Source organism: Triturus cristatus, chromosome 7 (genome assembly GCF_964204655.1).
Source record: "Triturus cristatus chromosome 7, aTriCri1.1, whole genome shotgun sequence".
Taxonomy (NCBI): Eukaryota; Metazoa; Chordata; class Amphibia; order Caudata; family Salamandridae; genus Triturus; species Triturus cristatus.
The window spans coordinates 255,342,865-255,359,569 of NC_140590.1; the positions used below are offsets into that span (position 1 = coordinate 255,342,865).

General features: G+C 48.2%; 1 protein-coding gene across 1 annotated transcript in view; it reads right to left on the bottom strand.

Annotated features, from left to right (window-relative positions):
- The window catches only part of SHANK1 (SH3 and multiple ankyrin repeat domains 1), a 1,748,119-nt gene that overhangs the window by 1,313,544 nt on the left and 417,870 nt on the right, over positions 1 to 16,705 (bottom strand). Inside the window, exon 6 of the mRNA XM_085616131.1 lies at positions 13,167 to 13,318. Within this exon, the coding sequence (XP_085472257.1) occupies positions 13,167 to 13,318 (152 nt within the window). The remainder of the gene's footprint in view (positions 1 to 13,166; positions 13,319 to 16,705) is intronic.

Here is a 16,705-nt window from a genome sequence, read left to right on the forward strand (position 1 = left end):
CCTCAGAGCGAGGAGGCGGGTGGGTCAGTGAATATTCTACAGATAGGGAATCCATCAGAATGATTGTTACTGAAGGCAAGTAAGGGTTTCCTTCTATCTACACATTCCTCATCTTATGAATTGATACCTATACAGTGCCCCATAGAGGTGGGACTCAGGAAAGAAACAGCTAAATTGTTCACAATCACAGCAATTAGGCTAAACCATCCAAACACAGGCAGGATAGATAGGAATTGCATCCTGAGATTTGTTAACCAAAGGACACGCCACTGCAACAGAGAAATACACAAGAGAAAAGAATAAAAAAGCCTACACAGTAACACCAAATATTGCAGAAATCAAATGGCCAAGCAGTCAGGTGGCAGCAACAGATGAGCCGCAAAAATGAAAGCCACCCAAAGGGAAGGAAAGGAGTCAGGTTCCAGACCCCAAACGCCTGAACAACAGAAGGTCGCCTTGTTGAGCAAATGGAAAGTAGAAACCACCCGTCGTACAACCGTGTCATAGCCATCCAAGAACAAACACACAAAACCACCAACTTGAATGAGGTATAATAGAGAAAGTGTACTAGAAGAAATGAAAGTAAGAGTCACAAAGGAAAATCCCACACAGTGACGAGTATAGGAAGAAGGGTGCTTGAAACAAAACCATGTATCAGAGGCCAGTAGTACATAGAAGATCACTACCCATAGGAGGAACCTATAACATCTGCATGCACAACTCAAACAACTAATGGGAGCAGGACCAAGATAACCACTTTCTCCATTGTGGACCCATAAATGGTTAACGAAAGATGCATTAGAGACAATATAACAACAAACCTCACAAAGATATGCGAAAAACAGCCATAACTATAGAAAGTTTGAAAAGACACTGAGCAAACACAAAGTAAAAGAACCTAAGGAGACAGTGATAGACAGCCATTCGCCAAACATGAGGGCACCCAATCTGAAATTATCCACTTGCTTGCTGTAATGCCTCAGCAGCCAAGTGTAGCCCAAACTCGGCTCCCATCCTGGAGCAACTGGTAATATCACATACAAGCAAAGAAACAAAGAAAGAAGAAAAAATAGCTAACATGTTGCGCCAACAGCATCCACATAATTCAGAACAGGAACAGATTAAATTCGGAATGCCCAATTCACCATACCTCCACAATGTGAGTTGAATAATACATAGAGGAGCCAAACAGTTTGAGTTCACATGCCCCCATGTCAGAAAGCAACAACCAACAAGCATTGGCATAGCCAATAGGCATCGCTTTTGGGACCTTATAAGTATTTAGTTCTGCATCACAATATCCTTGGTGCAACAACATTAACTGTTGCATGGTTAAACACTTATAAGGCCCCAATGGCGAGACCTATTGGCTATGCCAATGCTTTTTTCTTTTTTTAAAAAAAAAAGACAAGCAGTGCTATCAGGCTCCGGCTGCCACTTAGAGGTAGAGAGAAAGAGGTGTGTAGAAAGAGAGCGGTGTGTAAAGAGAGAGCGGTGTGTAAAGAGAGAGAGGTGTGTAGAGAGAGAGAGAGGTGTGTAGAGAGAGAGGTGTGTAGAGCGAGAGAGAGAGAGGGTGTAGTGAGAGAGGGTGTAGACAGGTAGAGAGAGAGCGGTAGAGAGAGGTAGAGAGAGAGCGGTAGAGAGAGGTAGAGGTAGAGCGGTAGAGAGAGGTAGAGCGGTAGAGAGAGGTAGAGCAGTAGAGAGAGAGAGAGAGGTAGAGAGAGAGCGGTAGAGAGAGGTAGAGAGATAGAGGTAGAGAGAGAGCGGTAGAGAGAGAGGTAGAGAGCGGTAGAGAAAGAGGTAGAGAGCGGTAGAGAGAGGTAGAGCGGTAGAGAGAGAAAGGTAGAGCGAGAGCGGTAGAGAGAGGTAGAGTGATAGAGAGAGAGGTAGAGAGAGCGGTAGAGAGTGGTAGAGCGGTAGAGAGAGAGGTAGAGAGAGAGCGGTAGAGAGAGAGGTAAAGAGTGAGGTAGAGAGGGAGAGGTAGAGAGAGAGAGGTAGATGTAGAGAGCGAGAGAGAGAGGTAGAGGTAGAGAGGTAGAGGGAGAGAGGTAGAGGTAGAGGGAGAGAAGTAGAGGGAAAGGGAGAGAGGTAGAGGGAGAGAAGTAGAGGGAGAGAGGTAGAGGTAGAGAGAGAGAGGTAGAGGTAGAGAGAGCGGTAGAGAGAGAGAGCGGTAGAGAGAGGTAGAGCGGTAGAGAGAGCGAGGTAGAGATAGAGCGAGTTGGCCTAGCTCCCATATATTTATGAAGCATTACAAGCTGCAGCTGGGAGAGAAATGATTCGCATGATTTGGATCGCTGGTGTTGGATGCAGGGACAGAATAAGGGGAAGTGAATAAACCTCAATTCTTGGTTTGACTACAAACCCAACGCACAGCTTTTTGGGATTAAACAAAAAATCACTCCAAGTACTCTGAAAGTACGTCTATTGCGACGAGAGAAAAACATGCTCATTGTTTCGCTTAAATATTGTGCTAAATTCTAGATGGCTGTCCCTCAATGTTATTCCATAAAGAATGAGTGCACGGGCAACAGCGTTAGTTGTTCGAGCATCTAACGCGTCAGACTTTTAATCTAGAGGGTGAACGATGCTGCCATCCTTTCTCAAAACTCAGTGTGAGGGACAGTACTAGGAGCACACCCATAGCTAATCCCCCGGTACAACGCCACCACCCGCAAGCAGAAGACAAATGAAACTACGAGAATGCCAGATGGCAGACAGCTTCAACGAGTAGGACAAAACATGCTATGTTACCTCTCCGTCAGCCATTTGTTGCCCCAAATGTTAATGTTAATGGCGCCTCGCGTAAGACAAGAATCAAGACTGCTGTAGTTGTGTGAGCGAGTCAAAACAAGTCGACAAAAGTAAAAGTGAGGGGGGGTGCAAGCCCAGGTATTGTGTGCGCGCTGAAAGTAAAAAACAAGGGAGAGTATAAAGGGAGTGGTGCATGCGCGGCCTCGAAAGTGAAAGTGATCGCAATCGCGATCAAGCGCGAGGCAAGCGATGCGCTTAATGAGCATGAGGAATGCCATATGGCGCCTCTACTCATAAGCGCGTGCCCGCGAACATGCACGCAAGCTGTAGGCCGGCGGTAGCATTTTTTGAAGCCCTTACTTAAAGTCTCGTCAGACCAGCGCAAGCGCTGGGTCAGGCGAGACCTAAAAACAAAGGTAAAGGAACTAACCTACGGGGCCGATTTTGAGATTGGCGGAGAGTTTACTCTGTTGCAACTACCAAACAGAAGATCTACCTGCCTCATTTGGAGATTGGTGCACCTCCATTATGTCGATGGCTGCGAGTATTCTGTCTCAGCCGGTGACATAGACCTCCTACGGAATAAGGGCCATTGGAGGTTCAGCCATGTGTCCACCCATCCAATTTAGAGTGGGAAAACACATGCCCAGTTTTCACTGTCCGTCAATGCCATGTAGAACCTGGCAGTGATGGGCAGTGAAAAATGCAAAATGCAAGGGGAGCATTGATCTTTTTATTTTCCTAAAAAAAATCCTGCTTATGTTAAGGAAAATTAAAAGAAAACTTTGTAAGTCTGCCATGCGGATCCGTCATGTCTATCAAACTTACAATCCTTTGACAGGAACCGCCGTGACGGCCATTCCTGCCAATGCTAGAGACGTCTGCTACGCCGATGGACATCTCAGAATTTGACAGATGGGGACTTCGCAAGGGTGAAGAAGTAATTCACTCTGTGCCGTTATGGAGTAAACACCCTTTCACCAACATCTAAATCAGGCCATAAGACTACAACAGAAGCACCTGCAAGTCTGATAGCAAGGCTTACAATGCCCTCAGTAACATAACCTCAAAACACTGCAGCAGGCTTCAACTACAACTGTCCAGGCTCCTTGTAAAGGAAAATCAGGTAGGTCTCATAATATCTCTGGAGACTAGATGCTAATATGAGTCTAAGAAGAGGGGAGGTGGTCTAGAAGGGGCACGCTGGGGCCATGGACTAAGCCGTCACTGGCACCGTCCAACAATAACAGATGCCCTCAGCCACGTAAAGGCTGGGAAGCTTGCTAGCCGTGGTGGCTGGGAGGGTATGGGCATGGTTGGAGGCATGGCCATGAAAGGGGCAGAAGGCAGATAGGGGTTGATACGGGGCTATAAACAAGCACAAGGACCTAGCTGTAGCCCTGCTGTTGTAGACGTGTTCCAGAGCTGAATACACCTTGTCTCCGCGAAAGCCATCAAAGGGCATGTCCATGATGGTAGCCTGGGCAGCCCTTGAAAAGCCAGATGTTCTAAGCTAGGCGTGGCATCACAAGGCCACTGACGATGAAATCCCTCTGCCTAGCTAGTCGGTCGTATCAAGCCCATATCAGATGGTGAACTTAGCCGTATCTCTCCCATCAGCAACAGCCTGAGAGAATATGTCCCGGGCCTCCTCGGGAACCATATGCAGCACTTGTGCAACCATATCCCATAGTGAATGGGAATAACGTCTGAACAGGCTTGCGGTGTTCACCAAACGCAGAGACAGGTTGGTGGAAGAGATCATTCTCTTACCAAAGATGTCCATTCAATTGGATTCCTTAACCGGTGGAGTGGTAGGAAAAGCTCTGGGGTGGATTTGAGATGAGGAGGTTTGGATTACCAAGTTCTCCGCGGTGGGGTGCTGAGTAAGGAAACTGGGATCGCAGGAGCGCAGCGATGGTGGTAGACAATCACCCTATACACAGGAGCCCCTGTGCAGAGCTTGGACTAGGTCCCAAGTAAGATGTGTGTAATGGCTTCATTGAATGGGAGTAAGGGTTCTGAGGGGGTGACTCCCAGCTCAAACACCTCCGTAAAGACATTAGTCTTGACTGCCACTAAGTTAAGGATAAGGTCCAGGACCTCAGCCGCCCTGCGCACAACAAACGAGGAAACGTTGCACACGAGGAAACAAGGCTCCCTCATCCATAGCCAAAGTAGGAAGGGAAACTAGGTCAGTGTAAGGTAAGGTGTCTAACCCACTGGCCTCACCCAGTTCCTCATACCATTTGTCCTACTCAATTGGGTCTTCTCCATAAGGATCCATAGACCCCTGCCAAATGTCTCCCTCACCACGCCTATCCATCAAATAAGGCATCAGCTCCATTCAGAGAAGAAGGTCCTCGGTTGGCGTCGAACAATGACCATACGGGTTCGGGCCAGAGTCGGAATTAACGAAGAGAATTTCACCGCCTAGGACCCTTGTCAGCACTGGCACTGAGGCAAGCGCTGAGAAAGGTCTCAGACTCGCTGGCAGCTCCGCTCTCGATCCAGCGAGGCATCCTTGGCGGGTGACTGGTGCCAACGGCAAACCCGTCGACGTGGTCGCAGCAGGGGACCCTCCTGTGCCCCTGGAGCCTGAAGGTGCTCCAGGGGGGCTGGGGTGCCCAAAGAGAAGGCGCAAGGCCTCATATAATTCTCTGAGTTTGGCGAGGGTCGCTCTGGGAAAATCGGGGAAGCGCGGAGCGATCCTTGATCAGACCTTGCCGACTTGCAGGGCCTGGAGAGTTGACGCTTCCTTGTCTTGTCGCATGACTTCGACAGACGCGGGGATCTCGAAACGTGTTAGGACTTCTTCTGTTTGTCGGACTTTCCCAATGACTTCTAGTGCGACGATGAACGTCGGGAGGGGCTCCACAAAGGGTACGGTCATAGGACCTCCTAGGCGAACAGGACCTCCAGTGTCGCAGAGTTGACCGGGATTGGGCAGCGATGAGTGCGAGAGATCACTCCCTCAGCACCTTGGGGTGCATGGCATGCAAACCTCATTCACCTTGGAATCGTGTCCCAGCTCCAGGCACCACAAACACACCAAGTGAGGGTCTGTCATCAACATTTGCCTTTGACAGGTCCCACGAAGTCTGAAACAAGCTGGTTTCTTTAGTGACATCCTCACACCAGCAGAAAAAAATCTCAAAAGAGTAAACAAAAAGTAGAAAAAGACCAGTCAAAAAACGACTGAGGAGAAGCTCAATCCGGATTAAAAATATCTTGGGCGGAAAGGAAAGAATTGACGTCAGCAGACCGAGGTGAAGCCTATATAGGTACAGTGCATTTCACTTCCAGTGCTGACGCCACTGAGTCGAACAATGCCACCTACCGGTGCACAGGGGTACTGCTCAAAACTCGTCCGGTTCCAATCTAACGACTCGGGATATTCAAAGGTCAGGAATCTGAGGCTAGAAGTCTCTTTCAGATTAAAATCACGAGTCTTCAACATTACATCCGAAGTTGGATCTGGAAAGAGATCTGGACCAACAGCGCTCTTGCTGGCCTACATGGTTCATCAGAGGAAATGAAGGAATGGATCAAACAGGGTCCCAGATGGCTCAGAACTTATTCTCAGACTTAGTTAGTGTGGATACACAGTAACAGTGAGAGACTGGGCAGGAGCTTGGAGAGCCAGTATCAAGATCTACAGAAAAAGACACACAATTGATGGACGGAATGCAGAACAAATAGACCTGGCCATATGCAAATCAGTCTTGACCCTGTGCCTCATGGGAACAGTCCAGCCCGAACTGCCAAGCCAGGTCCTCCCCGGACCGGAAACAAGCATCCTAGGACCGGTTTCGGGGTTTCACCCCTCTTCAGCCAGGATAGCTTGATTCCAGTGGCACAGTGAGCCCAGGACTCACGTCTGAGCATACCTGGTGCACTTAGGGCGAGAAAGCAAAAGACACACAATTGATGGACGGAATGCAGAACAAATCAAAACATTCACCCCCAGTCAAGAGATCTGGGTTAAATCCATCATTCTTTTGCTCACCATGCCACCCCAGTTTAGACCTGGCCATATGCAAATCAGTCTTGACCCTGTGCCTCATTGGAACAGTCCAACCCGAACTGCCAAGCCAGGTCCTCCCTGGACCGGAAACAAGCATCCTAGGACCGGTTTCGGGGTTTGCATATGGCTGGGTTCAAACTGGAATGGCATGGTGAGCAAAAAAACGATGGATTTAGGCCCAGATCTCTGTACTGGGATGAATGTATGATATTGTTCTGCATTCTGTCCATCAACTGTTGTTTTTCCATTTGTCACCCCGAGTGGGACGGGTATGCTCAGACGTGAGTCCTGTGCTCTCCATGCCACTGGAATCAAGATATCCTGGCTGAAGAGGGGTGTAACTCCGAAACCGGTCCTAGGATGCTTGGTTCCAGTCCAGGGAGGACCTGGCTTGGCAGTTCGGGCTGGATTGTTCCCATGAGGCACAGGGTCAAGACTGATTTGCATATGGCTGGGTTCAAACTGGAATGGCATGGTTAGCAAAAAAACGATGGATTTAGGCCCAGATCTCTGTACTAGGGTGAATGTATGACCTTGTTCTGCATTCTGTCCATCAACTGGTTTTTTTGCATTTGTCACCCCGAGTGGGACGGGTATACTCAGACGTGAGTCCCGTGCTCTCCATGCCACTGGAATCAAGCTATCCTGGTTGAAGAGGGGTGCAACCCCGAAACCAGTCCTAGGATGCTTGGTTCCAGTCCAGGGAGGACCTGGCTTGGCAGTTTGGGCTGGATTGTTCCCATGAGGCACAGGGTCAAGACTGATTTGCATATGGCTGGGATCAAACTGGAATGGCATGGTGAGCAAAAAAACGATGGATTTAGGCCCAGATCTCTGTACTGGGGTGAATGTATGACATTGTTCTGCATTCTGTCCATCAACTGTTGTTTTTGCATTTGTCACCCCGAGTGGGACGGGTATGCTCAGACTTGAGTCCCGTGCTCTCCATGCCACTGGAATCAAGCTATCCTGGCTGAAGAGGGGTGAAACCCCGAAACCGGTCCTAGGATGCTTGGTTCCAGTCCAGGGAGGATCTGGCTTGGCAGTTCGGGCTGGATTGTTCCCATGAGGCACAGGGTCAAGACTGATTTGCATATGGCTGGGTTCAAACTGGAATGGCATGGTGAGCAAAAAAATGATGGATTCAGGCCCATATCTCTGTACTGGGGTGAATGTATGACATTGTTCTGCATTCTGTCCATCAACTGTTGGTTTTACAAGTATCAAGATCTACAGCACTGGGCAACCTTTTAAACAAAAGACAACTTCAGATAAGAGCACATCAAACCTGTGTCAAAGGGCATAGAAAATGACATCAGAGCACTAGGTGGCACATTCATCAAGGTGTAAAAGGAAACGCACCCCTGGTCTCTTCAGGGGAGCTTTTACACCTTTTCCAGATCTAGTCTGGCACCTTAAGGAACTACTGATCAGAAGTGACATATCAAAGGGTTGCCCTCATCCTCTGCCGCTAGGCCCACTTTACCATTAGTGACCACATTTTTCCAATACTAGATCTGGCGTACAATGAATTACATTCATACTCTGCTCCCAGACTAGCTATACAACGATGGGTACCTATCATACGTCGTCATTGTTTTTGGTTTTTTAAACTCTTTTATTAAATATACGACTTGAAAGCATAGTCCAACATACGTTTTGTACATGCAATCTATTATTGACTTTCAGTATCACACCCCACTTTCCCCACCCATGTGTTCGTTTTGAAAACCACATCACTTATAGCCTTCCCTCCACTCTTTATTACAGTACACCATTCAGCTGTTTTCCTGTGCGGATCCCCTCAACAGCAATGTACAAATATTCCCCCTGAATTTGTTTCACCGTCCTCATATCCATTCCCACTTCTTGGGGCAGCCTCTGTTTACGTATACTGCCTTTTCGGCCAACATGACCCAGTCAATATTGTTACACCAGTCTGCATGTGTTGGTGCGGTTTGCACTCCCCAGTGTTTGGCAATATTGCGTTTCGCTATCATCATGCCCAGTGTCGCCCAGCCTTAGGCTGCATGATAGAGGTTTGTGGCTTCCCATATTTTTAGGAGGCATCGTTTGGGGTCTGGTGGTATCGGAGCTCCGCTGACTCGTGTTATTGTATTCATGATCGCTTCCCAGTATGCTTGAATGTCTGGGCAGTCCCATATCGTATGGAAGAATGCACCTATAGCCCCACATTTTGGTTAGCTCCAGCCTGGAGAAATACATTCTGTGGAGCACCTTGAGCTGGGGCAGTCGCAATCTAGAGGGTATTGCCACTACCCGCGGGGACTCTAGAGCTTCATGCCAATCTGTCTCGTCTAGCTCCCCAATGTTTGCCTGCCATTTCTCACGGAGACTCACTGTGGTGTCTGGTTGGTTATTTATTGATTTCTGGTAGGTTAGGGAGATAGCTCTCCAGTCAACATGTTCCAAAAGTAACCTATCCTCCAATGGTGAAGCCTCTGGGAGGGTAGTCGATGGTGGAATGGTGGCCATGAGTGCATGCTGAATTTGGAGATAGCGGAACTTTTCTGTTGATGCCATTTCGTACTTCTCTTGGAGCTGTGCAAATGGAATTGCCTTCCTCCTGACCCAGAGGTCACCGACCCTCAAGATTCCTATTAAGTCCCATTGCTTGAACCCTTTGCAACTGCCCAGCCCGCCCAACTTCCCGGTCTCCCAGAGTGGGGTAAACTGTGCTGTCGTCTTATACCAGTCCAGCTTCTTGTGGACTGTATGCCATATGTGGACTGTGAGTGCAGTGGGTCCTGTGAGGCGCTTCTCTTGAGTTTTGTTATAGAGTGCCCTCATGACCCCTCCCTCCCTCAAGACAAATCGATCGATGCAGAATGCGGGTTTCGTCTGGGGCAAATGAATCCACTGCTTGAGAACGGCAAGCTGAGCGGCCCAATAGTACATCTGTATGTTGGGAAGTGCTATGCCACCATCGTGCCACCCTCTGACCAATTTGTCGATGGCTATTTGGGCCGGTCTCCCTTCCCATAAGAGGTTGCACGCTACCGTCTCTATCGCCCTGAAGTATGATGGGTAAACTGGAAATGGGGTATTCTGCAGGTCATAAAGAAACCTGGTTAGTGCCATCATTTTAAAAAGTGCGGATCGTCCTAATAGAGTCAGGTGGAGGGACTGCCAGTGTTTGGTGCCCCAACATAGTCGTTTCAGTGGCTCCTGCAGGTTCTTATTCATGAAGTCATCTTGACTGTTTGTAATGGTGATCCCGAGGTATCGGAAGCAGTCTCTCACCACCCTCACCTCACAGCCCCTGGGCAACACTGAAGGGGGGCCGCTCAGGACATATAGTATAGACCTGTTCCAATTAATTGTATATCCTGAGTATCTACCATAGGTCTAAAAAATGCTCAGTAGCCTACTCAGGGAGCCCTTCGGGATGCCATATATATTACAGGATATCATTCGCATACAAAGATATCCGGTCTTCCCACTCCTCCGTCCATCGGATCCGCAGATAATGGGATCTCTCCTAACCCAGGCTGCCAGTGGCTCCAACACTAGGACAAAGAGGAGCGGGGACAGCAGTCAACCCTGTCTCGTACCGCTTCCTAGGGGGAATGTGTCAGAGAGTCTGCCGTTGACTACCACTTGTGCCAGAAGCTTAGTATATAGTAGCCGTATTCAGGATTTAAGTTTGGGGCCTAGCCCTATGTGTTCGCGGACTGCGAAAAAAATGGCCATCTATCATATCAAAGGCCATATGTGCATCGAGTGAAAGGATAATGGCATCTTCTTGGATAGTATGTCTTCGGCTCAGCACACCGAATAGGCGACGCAATTTAAGCGCCATGTTCCTGTTTGGCATGAAGCCAGACTGGTCTGGGTGCACTAGTTTAGCAAGGTGGGGGGTTAATCCATTGGCCAATACTTTGGCCAAGATTTTGGCCTCCGCATTGAGCAAAGAGATGGGGTGATAAGAGGTACAATCTTGGACCGGCTTCCCTGGCTTGCGGATGGCAACTAATGTTGCTATGCGTTGGTATCTAGGGAGTTCTCCCACCTCTAGACTGGCTGTGTACATCCCCTGCAAGTATGGCGCCAATCTCATTGCCACTTTTTTATATAATTCAATAGCATTGCCATTAGGTACTAGGACTTTCCCAGACTGTATACCACCTATAGCTGTTGCTATCTCCTCTGGTGTGAACTCGGCCTCAAGTAACTGGGCTTCGTCTGCCGTAAGTGTGGCTGTACGGATGTCTCTAAGAAGGCCAGCGGCTTCATCTGGTGTCGCTGTGGCAACAGGGGTATAAATCTTCTCATAGTGATGCGTGAATGCGTCCACTATATGTTGCGAGTCCGTGATGGTCTCTCCCGAGTTGAAGCCCAGTCACCAATCTATCAGCTCGCTCTCTCGTCTATCTAGCCAGGCAAGGAGCTTGCCCGCTTTGTCCCCAACTTCATAAACTCTGTGGTGGGTAGATGCTAGCCTAGCCTTGGCCCCTTCCCACATATGCTCTTTGTATTCCTGTTTCTTCGTATTTAAGTGGGCTGTGTTGGGTTAAGAGGGGCCTGGGGAGTGTATGGTTTCTAGATTGCATACCTCCTGTTCTAGTACCTCCGTTATCTTAGTCTTTTCTTTATTATGGCCTGCAATAAGGGAGATTGCTTGTCCCCTAATGACTGGCTTATCGGCCTCCCACAGGGTAGGGGGGAATGAGACTGAAAGCTTGTTTTCCTCGAAATAATGTATGGTGGCAGCAGTAAGGCCCTTCTAGATCCTAGGGCTCTTCAGATAGCCTGGATAAATGGGGGAATATACAGCGTTGGGCTGGGGCATTTAGGGTGTATTTGGTTAGGACTGGGGAGTGGTCCGAGATGCCCCTTGCTAAGTGACTGTGTGAGTACATAGTCAATTCTGGAGAGGCTGTTGTGTGCGCCCGAGTGGAATGTATACTGCCGTGCCAGGGGGAAGTGGGAGCGCCAGTCATCTACTAGGTCCAGTGTGTCCAACGAGTCAGCTAGTCGGGATGTTGTTCGGTGTTGTTGTCTGGGGGCATCCGATCCACTAAGTCATTTAAGGTAGTATTGAAGTCACATCCTACTATCAACTCACCCTCTGGAAATTTAAGAAGGAACGCGCTCAGCGCCGGGAAGGCAATCGGGTGCAACGCTGGGTGGATGTATACAGTGACAATATTGAATTGTCACCCTTCCCACTGGCCTGTGACTGCTGTGAATCACCCCTGGTCATCTGTCCACGTTTGTTGGACAATAAATGGGAATTGTTTTTTAATCTGGATCCCTACCCCTCTCGAGCCAGATGTGAATCCTGAGTGTGCCACTAATTTGAAGCCCCACCTATCCAGGGCCCTACACGTTGTTACCACCACCTGGGTCTCTTGGAGCAGGGACACCGCTGGCGCCTGGCATTTGATGTACTGTAGCACAAGCCCCCTCTTCAATTTATCCTAAGGCCATTCACGTTCCATGAAAGGAGCTGTAAGTGGGGGTACCCGGAGGGTGAAAAGTGGGTGTAGACATGATATGATCACCTAGGGTGAGTACCTGCGTCACAGAAGTCTACTATTGGGGTGAGGTTAGTCGGATATCGAAGCTGGAGTGCTAGGTAATATCTTTCAAGTCGTGTCATGGTCAATGTTAAAGTCATAACTAAGAATACAGTAACTATGTATCCCTCCCGCCCATCCCTCCCTGCCTCCCTGCCACCCTACATGACGGATTTAAAACTACCCGCCTCCCCAACAGTGCAGAGCGCCTGGTACCTCATCCCCAATACCTCTGTGGATGGAGCTTTTACAGTATCCCCTCATGTCCATCCCCGTGTTGAAAGTGTATATATCTGGCAATCGCTGATGAATCATTTGTCGTCATTGTCGATAAAGGATAAGGATAAATGACCCCATGTATCCTCAGGCCCTCTGTAGTATAAGTGACCTCATCATCCATTTTGGGACCCACTTTAACGATTGGTATAACATCCTCTGCTCACAGAAGCTGCTGTGCAACTTCAGCTCTCATACCCTGCCCGCATACTCTCTACAATGAGCGAAACCCTACCCTCTGCTCCAAAGCACATAGCACCAAGATCTCCCCATGTTCTTCCTCAGATATGCTGCAGCCTGAGAGACATCCATTCTCCTTCACAGACCTCCTGTACCATGTACATCTCCATAATCTGCTCCCAAATTCGCTGTCCCATATGTTGGCACCTTCTCTACTACTATACTCTCATTACAAGGACTGATGCTCAACTCCCTGTCAAATCCGGCCATGAACATTCTCACCATCCATTTACAGACACACTGTACCATGAGAAATGTGCTCTGATACCTAAAGTGCCAAAAATACCACCCTCTCCCAACGCCATTCTCCACTCCCAGTCCTGCTATACCATGAGTGCACTGTAGTTCCGGCAGCACACGGCCTTGTGAAGGGCTGTCATGCCATCTCGAGAGCGGAAGTCAATATGGGCACCTCCCAGGCAAAGAATCCGAATAACCTCGATGGTTCCATCCTGCTGAGAGGCCAGTGTCAGAGGAGTCTCTGAGGGGAAAAAGAAAAGGCAATAGGTCTTGTGAAGTGGAGTTTGGTATACATAGACTGCCCACACACAGTACTGTCTCAAGCAGCACACAATTTGGACTTACAGGTTGTCAGCATATACAGAATGCACAGCACCAGTCTCAAAATATGTCCACAAACAGTTGTGTCAGAGAGCATTTGTACCCAGTACTTAATTCTGCGTTCACATCCGAAACTCTAGTGTTGCTTCACAGAAAGTTAATACACACAGTATACTGTTAAAATTAAACAACTGCCTCAGTCTCATGGTTTCCCAATTTCAGAGTCCAAGCACTGGGCTCTCAGTCTAATTCTGCGCAAAGCACTCAGTCACACAAACACCACACGTAGTAGTAGGTGTCCCAAAGTGTACACACAGTGCTCAGTGTCACAGTGTGCTAAGTTTCATACTGAGTATATGCAGCACTCTGTTTCACAGCGTCAACTCACACCACTCAATACAACAATTCATTACTAATTCTGTTAGTCCACAAAAAGGTCAGTCTCATTGTATATGTATACAGGACTAAGCCTTACAGCATAAACACATAGCATTCAATCTAGCAACGAGCACAGTGCTCAGCCTATATGGCCACGCACAGCAGCAGGCCTCAGTGTCCACACAGAGCTCAGGCTCATTGTGATATAGCATACAGCAGTATGGTTCTGAGTTAGCCTTTAGAGGACAAGGTACCCCATGGCAATTGAGGAGTACACTGCCAGTCAAACCCTTGGTACGCCTTTCTCATTTATGGTTGGGTAGACCGTACGTATTCCATAGTGAGAGCCCCTATTGGCTCTGTACTTCCTCCGATAACGTGATGGAGTACGGGCCGTCCTAGGAAGGAGTTTAAAAGGTCCACCCTATTTAGGGTGGATGGTATACAGTCTTCTTTTTCCTGCGTGGCACCACCAAGAAAAATCTGGTAGTAATAGACAAGGAAAAATGCAATATTGATCCCACATCCTGGGAGAAGTCTTCCATGATGTGCTGTGCCTTAGTTTTTAGTTTTTCAAAACACTAAATCCCGCTTTAGGAATTTGCTTTTAAAATACAAAATACTTTTCGGAGGTCATGGCTGATGGTACCGACCATCAAACCTTTCCTTCACTGACAGGAACCACCATGATGAACTCTAAATAAGGTCCTACGTCTCTTGGCTCAGCTCACAGCATTCAATCAGGGACTGAGCACACAGTGCTTCTTCTAACTATCCACGCACATCACCAAGTCTACACTAATCTTAGGCGCACTGCCTCTGCATGCAGCACTAGCTCTCTTGCCTCAATACTCCGCAATCTGGCAACTGACACGCATTAAGGGCTCTGTTTTTACCCACGCACAGCACTAAGTCGAATTGTCCACACAGAGCTCAGGCATACAGCACTAAGTCCCACGAAATCAACACAAAGTATTCAATCGGACAATGGACAGTCAGTCTATTTATCCACGCATCCAGCATCAAGCATCAGGGTCCACACAGAGCTAAGTCTCACTGTGCCACAGCACTAAGGGCCTCATTCTGACTTCCCAGTTATCTCTGTGGGGAGACGCTGGGACAGATTTAAAGATGCCGGCTGATACCAGCATGGTGTCCTAGTACTACTGGGTCTAATTCCTTGTTTTCCTGCCACCTGAGGGTCATAACGTGCCACACCTGTAAATAGTTACCATCTACTTGGAGCAGTTGGTAAATGCTGCATGGGCTTTTTTCTCAGTTGTGGGAGGTAGTCTGGGGCAGAAGGGCAGTGATCCTTTCTATTCAGGTGGGAAAGAATGTATCTGCTGCCCACAGCTGAAGAACAAGGGAGGGAAGGGTGTAGCAGGTGCCCTCAGTTCTTGAACCTCCTCAGACGCATTCCGGTGCAGCGTCTCTGAGGCTTGAATAATCAGGTCTGGAGTTTGAGGTCCCAATAATATTTAGATTTAGAGACACAACAGGTAATGAGAGCCTAAGTCTCTTCCATCAACACACAACATTGAATCTGACAATGGACACACATTCAGTGTTCATGCAGAGTACTAAGCCACAGTGTCCACACAGAGCTATGGCTCATTGTATCTGCATGCAGCACTACGTTTCTTGCCTCAAAACACAGCATTCGTTCAGTGCTACACAAATAAGTGTCCAAATGAAGCTCAGCCGCATAGTGTGGTACAGTGCCCACGTATAGGGTGGAGTCTTATAAGGCATCTGCAAGGAGTGATCAGTCTGATAATGTGCACCAACAGTGCTCACCCTCTTACAGTACACACACAGCGCTTAGCCAAGCATCCACACACAACCCTAAGTCAAGTTGCACCGTTTCTAGAAAAGCAATTCTTGCAGCGCTCAGTGTTGCGTCTGCCAACATGTCAATACCGAGCTCCCAGTCTCAGTTTGACTCTTCGCAGACCAACATAAAGTACATTGGTAAAATGGGCGATCACCCCATGGGAGCATTATGTTGCTGAATAACAGATATTTATGATTGATAACCCAACTCAATGCCACTTATTTTATAGACCTCTGAACGATGGAAGTCTGTGTGAACCCACTGCGATTCGAACATGCAACCATGGATGCATCGGTCTACGGAGCCATCAGACCTGCAATGCTCAGTCCAATAAGAAAATACACACACAGTACTTCGCCCCACAGCTTCTGCACACATCAGTGTGTTTCACACACAGATCTCAGTCTCCCAGCGTCCACACACTGCGCTCAGTCTCAGAGCGTTCATGCACATCACCTCGCTCACACATGGGGGGCGGTTCAATTGGCATTTACGAGCACTATTCTACATGCTCTTTGTGAACTGGCTCCCAAAAAACTAAAAATTGGCCTATTCAGATAATATCCATATGTAATTAGTACAAACAGAAAAAACTGTGTCCTACTGGGTCCAATCCCTTTTTCCTCCTCCCCCATCTGAGGGAAATGTTGAGCCCAAATCTGCAAATATTTACCATCTACTTGGAGCTGGCGGTAAATGTTGCAGGGGCTTTTTTCTCAGCTGTGGGACTAGTCTGGAGGAAGAAGGGCAGTGGTAGGGTAGAGATCCTTTCACGGCAGCAGACAAACAGTTTTTTTCTGCTGCCCCCAGCTGAGGTACGAGGGAGGGAAGGGCGCATCAGTTGCCCTCAGCCCTCGCACCACCTCAGAGGTCTCCAGGTCTCTGCACATTCATTAAATGCAAGTTGAACTTTTCAAGGAAGATTCATAAAGGAAAGTAAGAGTATGTACAAAAGTAGCCCTGGAGTACCTAATTTCACACTCATTACTGTCTTTGTGAATCAGATGCATTGCAATCAACCGCACAGGACTCAACAGCACAGCATCGACATATATGGGTAGATTTACCCCCAAAAATAGCACAATGCAGAGC